The sequence below is a fragment of the Aulonocara stuartgranti genome (genome assembly GCF_965226115.1).
Source record: "Aulonocara stuartgranti genome assembly, chromosome: 9".
NCBI lineage: Eukaryota > Metazoa > Chordata > Actinopteri > Cichliformes > Cichlidae > Aulonocara > Aulonocara stuartgranti.
The window spans coordinates 2,051,746-2,060,717 of NC_138960.1; the positions used below are offsets into that span (position 1 = coordinate 2,051,746).

Genomic DNA, 8,972 nt, shown 5'->3' on the forward strand with positions numbered 1-8,972 from the left:
TAAAGAAGCAGGACATGTCTGGCTTTTTGGATCCAAACCATAAAGCACATAGAAGTACATGTTTGTCTCTACTCTCCGGTGGTATCTCATTAATGCAACACAATATTGGCCAAATACTAAATTTGGAAGACTGAAAAACTGGTACACCATCACAATTAAAAGTGAGGGACAGAAAATCATCTTTACTCTTAGACTTTAAGGTCTGATACAAGCTGCCATCACATATGTCCTTTATTACACGGCTACCACTGGGATCACCTCTGAAACATAGATCATGCACATTGTGGTTCTCAAGAATGTCTTTTAGCTGATCTTTTAATGGTATACTAATAAAAAAGTTACCTTCCTCTAAACTGGCTTTCACTGTTGTGAATGAAGAACATGACACACAATTAAGCGTTTCCTCCAAAGATTGTGAAGACCCAATGTACTTAGTACAAACTCTACGGTAATGATGTCGTTTAAACTAGTTTGTAATATCAGCGAAGGGTTTCTCCAGAAAATACCTGCTTGATGGAACTACAGTAGTCCCAGCAGAATGTAACTTGAGCAGTTTCAGCAAGTCCTCCATTAATACACCTGTAGTGTTGTGTCTCAAAGCAAAGGAGAGGATTGACATGATGCTTTGATTTTCTGTTAGTCCACTGGAGCAGTTCACATCAACTCCTGCTTCAGGGGCGTTCTCCTGAATGGTTGAAAAAGAACTGTGTTATATTTGAGCAGGTTTCACTTATTTTCATATGTAGCCTTGTTTTGTTTTTTTTTTTTGCAAAACTGCATTTACAACATAAACAGCAGTCATAGCGACGTTTGTCATAGTTAAAAATGCAATTAACCGCAAGTCTTACCTGCACCATTGTGACCATTTCTATTCTTTCCTCCTGTCTTTGGGTGGCATCTTCATTGTTTCCCTGAGAAGTATTCAAATTAACTACTCTTTAAAGAAAAAAGAGCCATAGAAAGTGGAGCACATCTTGCATTTGTTTCTTACCAGTGACACCGTTTGTGGTTCTGGCATCTGCTCATCTCTTTGGGCAGCATCTTCACTTTCCTGTGAGGAATACAACCCAAGTATTGAATATATATATGAATTAAATATCCGAATGATATATTCCAGAACAAGTAGTGAGTCTGTCACTGACATATTTAAACAGCTTAATGGTGAGCTGTACTTTTCACTTTTACAATGTGATGGAGTAGCGTAGAAGAGACATAAGAATGAAAGTAATGCTTTATTGTGGCCTTTTTTCTGTATGTTGCTTTTAAAAGGAGAGAGAAAGAGAGAGAGAAAGAGAGGGAGAGAGAGACTATAATAATGTATTTTTATTTACCATTGGAACTGTGAAAGTTCCTTCTCTCTGGCTGTCATCTTCACCATTGTCCTTGAAATGATACAAATGAACAACTTGTTTAAGATACATTTTTCACAGCTCCGCTGAAAACAGTCAGGATGAAGTTTCCATGTTGTTATTATTGTGATTGTTATTATTCTTAATGTTTTTATTGACCTTTAAATAAACACAATGAAAGAAGTTGTCTTCTAAGTAAAAAAACTACATTTTTTTTATTATATTTATCATCTCACAATTACTTAAGTAGCACTTCAGATTACTTTCAATGCAGAAACATTATGAATATAGTCTAGATTCTCAAATACTTTGCATTTTCTTATCATAACTAACCTAAACAGAATTTATCAGTCATTTGGCAAACACAATAAATTATGTTGCATAACTTATCATTGAAAATAAATATCTATGTAAGTGTATGGAATTATTCGTTTGTTAACCTACTTAGTACACACAACACAAAAATATAAGCCAAGTTATGGGTGTCAAATTAGAACTGAAATGTTCCACTTAACCAAAGTATTAAAACCCAAACACTTTGTATCAAGTGCTACTATGGTAGCTGATAAGACATTAACGATATACATTCACTTACTTGTTATTGTGTGTTGTGCTGTCCGATGTCAGTCAAAGCTCTGTCGATTTTTCGAAAAAAAAAAATAAATTCTTGTAGCTTTCATAACAATGACAGAAACTGACAACTGTATTAACTTATTGGCAAAGGTGCACATACCGTTTTTTCCATCTGGTCAAAGTACGTGAAGGAACGTTTTTCCGCATCCAGTCTATTTCACTTGTGTCAGATCTATAATGTTTTCTTTTCGGCATCGCTGTCTCTTAAGTTTCAAAACTCAGTTGGAATGTCAGTATAGTCTATAATCTGTGAAAAACATATTCTACCGCCAAATAGAGAAAATACTGACGTAGAGCATGAACTCAAAAATTAGTTTTCAGCTGTGAGTGCCATGATTGGTTAAGTGTACGGTCAAATATGAGGATACACCAATCAAAGGCAAAGTAGGGCGGGCCATGCTGCAGCATACAGGTGGCCAGCTTTCACCGCGAGACCTCACACGGTCCTCATCAGGTAACGGCTTCCTTACGTAATTTAACAACAAGCGGGAAATCGGTCTAATAAAGTGTGTCTTGCAAAGATGGAGACTACGGAGACGAATAAAACTAATATCAGAGGTAAGTTGCCTAAATGTTTTTGAATTTGAATGACTTAGCTTAAGCTAATAGCTTGCTAAAAGTGGTTTGATGTTTTACGGGTCACATAGAAACAAGTGACCAACGTGGAAATGCTCTCTTCAGAGAATTATGCATGCGACATAGCACTTGGTGTCATTAAAATGGTTCAAACGGTAAAAGTATGCCTATAGAAACCATGTCAAATAGAATATTTTTTGATAAGAAAAAGCCTTTATTAGCATATAGCCCGTAGCATTCTAGCTAGGAAATAGCAATTCTTTTTTTCCTCCCCCCTTCATTTACTACAGAACACGAGGAGAGGAAGTTTGCAGTGGTGCAGTGGAGTGAAGGGAAGGACTATGGAAAGCTTAGTGAAGTAAAAACTGTTAACATACGGGGGTATGATGACTCCAAGATGGACCAGCATGGGAATCCCATTTCCACTTACTCGGCAGTTATTGAATGGCGCCATGGGAAGAAACAGCGAGGAGGGTGGCCACACTACAGGGGCACTGTTGTTTTTGTCTCTGGTAAGTAATTGTTAATGATTTGAAATGTAGAATGTCCTTCTCTACTTGAAAGTAGTTCTCTAAAGAAAAACTGAATTCACTCTTTAAAGTCATGTGCTTACTTTGTTTTTCCAGGGAGCTGAAGACTGTACTACATGTTTACTTAATATACATTAAGTATACATTACATAAAGTCGCAACAGTTTTGTATTTTATCACTCGTCTTTACTCTGCTCTAAGTAAAGGTTTACATATTAACACAGTAAATCTCCTAAACGTGGCTCCTACTCCTTTTAACCCTAACCCCTGACTAATGAGATGGTTGCTTTTAGATGTTGAATAGTTGTATATTTTATGTTTCACATGGATGGAAATTCTGTGAAATAGGAATTGTTTGTTTTTTTGCTAAATGCACTATGTGAATCACAACTCAACACAAAACTAGACACTGTTACTGCTGTCTTCTTCTCTTTCTCTATCCCATATACAAATGTTCTCTTTTCTTTGTTGGCGCTCTCTTTCACACAGGTCGAAGAACCATTCCAGTGTTCGATTGTTGTAATGTCTTTTTGTTTCCTCCTTTGTGCTCTAGCTACTCGTTTTGAGGCAGCTCGGAAAATTAATGCACTGCTGAAGGAAAATGAACCAGCGGACCTGACCAAGAGGGTATCTGTCCATCCTGAAAACTATCAGGATGATTCTGATGACTCCGATCCAAATGAGACTCTGATTCTGTCGCAGCCATTGCAACTCAAGGTGACATTTCACTCGGAACCATTTTGTAGTATCCGTGTTTTACATGTTATCTAAACACTCCATCTTTAAATATTGGCTTCTAGGCTAGTGTCAGTCATTAGGAAACCATTATATACATGTTTTCATGTGGAAAATGAAACATTTTAGGTGATGGCTCCTTTAAAAAGTTGACACTATTGTATTGTACATCTACCATTGGATGGAGTCTATGCAGGCTACAGCCTTATGAAACGGAACAGTGTAGCCTGCAAGTAGCATTTCCTGGTTATGTCTGAACATCCTAACCATCTTTCTATTATGTTACACACCATTTCTGTCACCAAGCAATGACTGTAGTACTTCTTTCCCTAAAAAAATATATATTTTACTGATTTTTACCTTTTTCAGATCAGATATAATTTTAAAACTGAAACGTATTTACATTTAAGAAAAGGAACTCCACCAGTGGTCCCCCTATTCTACTGCACACAAAGGTCATTTGTATACAATGATTGTCAGGATTTGTTAAAGGAAAAAATCACTTGTAGCCACCTAAATTGAAGAATGGTAAACTTTTTTTTAAAACTGTATTCAAATTATCCCAATCTTTGGAACAGGCTTAGTTACAGTTCTGTGATGTGCAGTACCAGTTAAAAGTTTGGACACACTTTCCCATTATATTTAATTGTAAAATTGTACAAACTTTTGACTGGTACTGTATGTGGCTAAGAAATCAGCTCTTTGAAGTATGCACCCTACACTTTGTGGCACAGCTATTGAATCTGTTGTCTTTACACTTTAGATTCATAACTTTTATGGCAGCTTTGACTATTTTATGTAAATTCCTCTTCTTTCCCGCTATCTTTTTTCATGTCCAGAAGTCAAAGGCTCCTTCAAAGAAAGACCCTGCACAGGAATTCCTTGCAATGTACAGTCATTCACCACCTTCAGTCGCTTATGGTGAAAAAAGTCCAAAAAAGACAGTAATTGGTCTAAAGCGGAAGATCCAAGACCTGAAACAAGAGAATGATAAACTGAAGGAGTTGCTTGTCCAAGGTATCACTTCCTATCACTAATTTAACAATTAAACAGCCAATATATTTGAAAAAGTCACTCTAGCCTATGTATAAACCATTCTGGTAATCATTTTTTTTTATTAATTTACTATATATAGATGTGCCAGAACTCATGAAGACGATGAAAAAGGTGATTAATTTGGCTGAACCTCTTAAGAGATCCAGTTTGGAGCTTCCCCAGATTTCTCCGCAGTCCACGCCTGGTTCATCATCAGATGGTTCGCTGCTGCCCCCTCCCAAATCTACTTCATCCTTCTCAACACCAGCATCTGTCATTCTATCAACAAAGGAATCCCAGTCATCAAAGGTAATGGAATTTTAAAGAATAAATAGATGAAGTGCATAAATTGGATCTACTGTCTTTCTACTTACAGTTGATCCAACCTTGAACACAGTACCAGTAAAAGTTTGGACAGACTTTCCTATTAGATTTAATGGGAAAATATGTCAAAACTTTTAAATTGGTACTCTACTTATAAGTATGATGGATCTAATTCAAGTGTTAAATTCATTGACTGTGTTTCTGCTGTGAAGTTTCCCTTCTTAACAAAGGAGTCTATGGGGATTGACTCTGTTTTAGAGCCAGCCCCTGGTGGAGCAGAGGCAAACTACAATTTTTCTACAAAAGCTTCACTTTTGCATGGGAATGCCTGTGCGAGTAACAAGTGATGCAGAAAAAAGTTTTGCAATCCAGTAGCTTAGCATCCGGACATTGCAGGTGAACGACGGCTCCGGGAATATACATAAATGTCACTGCCTTCAAAACTAGACGAGAAACAGAGTTTTAAGTCTGGAAAGGTATGTAGTTGTTCTTTACGTCTCGTACATTGATCAAAATGTCTTTTTGTTGGAACAGGTGGAGATTTATCCTGGGACTGGAGTCATGGTAGAGAAACTGGCCTGGGCCTATGCTACTAATGCAAATTCATCTACAACCTTTGTGAGGCATCTGCTCACAGCAGTCTTCCCTGTGGAAATACTGCTAGTGAGCAATCTTCGAGGGGGAAAACGGGGCAGAGGAGATGCACGTTTACCGCTCGACAAAAATAAATTGGATGCCATCTACAGTAAGTTTTTAGCTTTTTATGGCATGTTTTCGCAGTTGTCCACACTTCTGGCATTTAAAGATAACAAGGGACCAATGAAAAACAAGGGCCACACATATGAAGAATATCTTCTTAACATTTATGCATATATTATTGTTGATGAAGAAAGGCCTCCACCAAATAGAGGATTCTAGTTGATCTTTTTTGAGTTATATCCAGATGAATGAATGGTCTTTTCATGACATACTATTGTAGGCCTTAGATTTCTCTGGTGTTTCATTTCCTTTATGGTGCATTTTGTTTGTCCAACTACAAAGTAACAAATGATGGTAGATAAGTATTTTACATTCTGAATGTTCTTGCATTTGATGTATTTCAGTGACTGTGTTTACAGGCAGCCGATAACCCATTCAAAACTGGAATGTTAGCAATAACCCGGTCACACATGGCTTTAAAATACCGGCAAAAATCCAAATATAAATCTTGGAGTTACTAAATATTTTGGTGAGAAAAGGGTCATGTAAAACCTCTATCGGCATATCGCCATCAAAATGAAAATGGATTTGTGTTTTGCACATGTTCTATTCCCACGGAATCCTGGTCTTTTGAGTAGAGGAACTTTGTGTATGTGCCGTCTGGCTCTCTGTGACTCTCTCATCTCATGCATGTGAATGAGTTATTCCGAATGTTTCAGAAACCTGAATAGTGAGCTTAACTTGACCATAACCTGAATATTGGCTGTATGTAAATGTAGTCAATGTAGTGAACCTCTCCATGCATCGTCTGCAAATTTCAAAGCTGGCACCATTAGATATTAAGACTGATTAAAGCAGGATCATTGCATTATTGTTTAAGATCATTGGGCTCTTTTACACTACTAATTCTGTTCTTGTCATCACCCCCCCCCTGCATTTTTGTACATATATAGGTGCAACCCTTGAGAAGTCCTTCCAGCATTGGTACTACAATCAATGCCAAGATCACAGAACTCCGGGCCAGAAATAAAAATGTCTCTGTCACAGCATCCCCATAACTTGACTTTCGATGTCTCGTTTGGCATGTTATTATAATGCCAATTCATGTTTTATCTATTAAAGATAGATTGTTTGTTTTGTTTTGTTTTTTAAGTGGGCAGGTTTTTTGCCCTCCAAAGTTTTACTCATGTTAGCAGGTAAAAGTTCCACAAATTTGCAGCAAAAAGGTATGCAGCTTAGCATGCTCTTTAAACAATAGAGCTTAGATTAGGTTAAATATTTCTGTGAAATATTAGTATGTGACTGTTATATCAGAATAATAAAAGTTAATTGAATTTAAAGATTGCCCAGTATTCATGTTTTATGTTTTTGTTTTCTTCAGTATTACAATACATTGACTGCCGACCTGTCAAAGAAAGTTATGTTGGCTTACGAGTTTGTCTTTGCATTGCTAGTTTTTAACTGATGTTGGTCAAGCAGGGGCAAATTATACTGTTGTCTTTTTCATATGTGATAGATTTTTTTTTCTAGTAATGTTAATTTGTATAAAATTAATAATTAAGTTTATAGGTTTTTTATGAGCTGAGATTTAAGAATTCTTAGAAGAAAAATGTAAAAAAAAGAATAGTTTACCATAAAAATGTATTGCCGGAACATAAAGAGAAAACATATGTAATCTAACATATTCTTAGAATATATGTATAAAAAGCATTTAAAAAAAAGAGATTATTGCCCTGCAAACTACATTTACTTTACATATAAAAAAAATTTATCTAACAGATTTTGTTCATATATGTAAAGCATATGTCTTTATGACAAATATGTACTAAAAACTATGCAAAAATTATATGGAACATCTATGGAATACATACTTTGACATGTACTTTCCTTATATAACTCATACTTAGTTTTAACATGATCCTTATGTGATCCAATTTGCCCCCACCAATTTGCCTACAGGACAAATCGTTCCACCGAGGACGCTATCACCATAGCGCTCCACACTGCGCTGAGTCACCTGGAGCACCGAGGAAGCTATGTGAGAATGCTCTTTCTGGACTTCAGCTCAGCATTCAAGTCATATCATCCTGGTCCAGAAACTGTCTCACCTGGGACTCTCCACCCCCATCTGCCTCTGGATCAAGGACTTCCTGACAAATAGACCACAGTCTGTCAGACTCGGCCCCCACCGGTCCAGCACCATCACACTCAGCACCGGGTCTCCACAAGGATGTGTTTTGAGTCCCCTCCTGTTTACCCTCTACACATCCGACTGCTCCCCTACCCATCTCTCAAACACCATCATAAAGTTCACGGATGACACCACAGTGGTTGGACTCATCTCAAGGGGGGAGGAGTCGGACTACAGAGATAAGGTCAACAGACTGACTGAGTGGTGTTCAGTTAACAACCTCCAACTGAACACCACGAAAACTAAAGAACTTATCTTGGACTTCAGGAAGGGCAGAGCAGACCCGGCCCCACTTTACATTCACGGGAGCTGTGTGGAGAGGGTACACTCCATGAGGTTTCTGGGCGTGCAGATATCTGATGACCTCTCCTGGACTGCAAATACTACAGCGGTGGTTAAAAAGGCCCAGCAGCGTCTCCACTTTCTGAGAGTGCTCAGGAGGAACAACCTGGAGGAGAGGCTGCTGGTGACATTTTACAGAGCCACCATAGAGAGCATCCTAACGTACGGCATAACAACATGGTATGCAGGGTGCTCAGCTGCAGACAGGAAAGTACTGCAGAGGGTCATCAACACAGCCCAGAAGATCACTGGCTGCTCTCTGCCCAGCCTGGAGGTCACTGCAAACTCTCGGTACCTCAGCAGAGCTGGCAATATCATCAAGGACCACTCTCACCCCAGCAACCAACTGTTTGAACTATTACCGTCAGGCCGACGGTACAGGTCACATAAAACCAGGACAAACAGATTCAGGGATAGCTTCTTTCCCAGAGCTATCACCGTAGTAAATAAGCACAAAAACAATTGAACCTATTCCATACCGTCACTGTCATTATATTATGCTGCTATTCATACTGTCATCATATTAATGCTGCTATCCTGTATATATTGTACATACTA

At 38.0% G+C, this 8,972-nt stretch overlaps 1 protein-coding gene and 1 long non-coding RNA gene across 3 annotated transcripts; one reads left to right on the plus strand and one right to left on the minus strand.

The window, feature by feature from the left end:
- Nucleotides 1–1,010: 1,010 nt before the first annotated feature.
- On the minus strand, nt 1,011–2,071 carry LOC309713915. Its single transcript, XR_014278740.1, has 3 exons — nt 1,945–2,071; nt 1,332–1,382; nt 1,011–1,051 (listed from the first exon to the last, which is right to left on the minus strand). It is a non-coding gene; the product is annotated as an uncharacterized lncRNA (long non-coding RNA).
- Nucleotides 2,072–2,078: 7 nt separating this feature from the next.
- Nucleotides 2,079–7,200, plus strand: LOC309713880 (uncharacterized protein). Of its 2 annotated transcripts, XM_082545805.1 has the most exons (7): nt 2,079–2,540; nt 2,849–3,070; nt 3,642–3,805; nt 4,663–4,840; nt 4,959–5,167; nt 5,717–5,927; nt 6,835–7,200. In XM_082545805.1, exons 1-7 carry the CDS (start codon nt 2,504–2,506, stop codon nt 6,909–6,911), a joined length of 1,098 nt encoding a protein of 365 aa, XP_082401931.1. In that variant the 5' UTR covers nt 2,079–2,503; the 3' UTR covers nt 6,912–7,200. The 2 variants fall into 2 exon arrangements, with proteins under 2 accessions (XP_082401931.1, XP_082401930.1); XM_082545804.1 differs by lacking the exon at nt 6,835–7,200 and having other exon boundaries at nt 5,717–6,327.
- Nucleotides 7,201–8,972: the final 1,772 nt, after the last annotated feature.

Excerpts from the sequence above, each read along its gene's own strand:
- LOC309713880 (XM_082545804.1), top strand. The coding sequence starts at position 2,504 with ATGGAGACTACGGAGACGAATAAAACTAATATCAGAG. Across the intron at positions 4,841-4,958 it reads GAAGGAGTTGCTTGTCCAAG|ATGTGCCAGAACTCATGAAG; the intron begins GTATCACTTCCT and ends TACTATATATAG. Across the intron at positions 5,168-5,716 it reads AGGAATCCCAGTCATCAAAG|GTGGAGATTTATCCTGGGAC; the intron begins GTAATGGAATTT and ends TTGTTGGAACAG.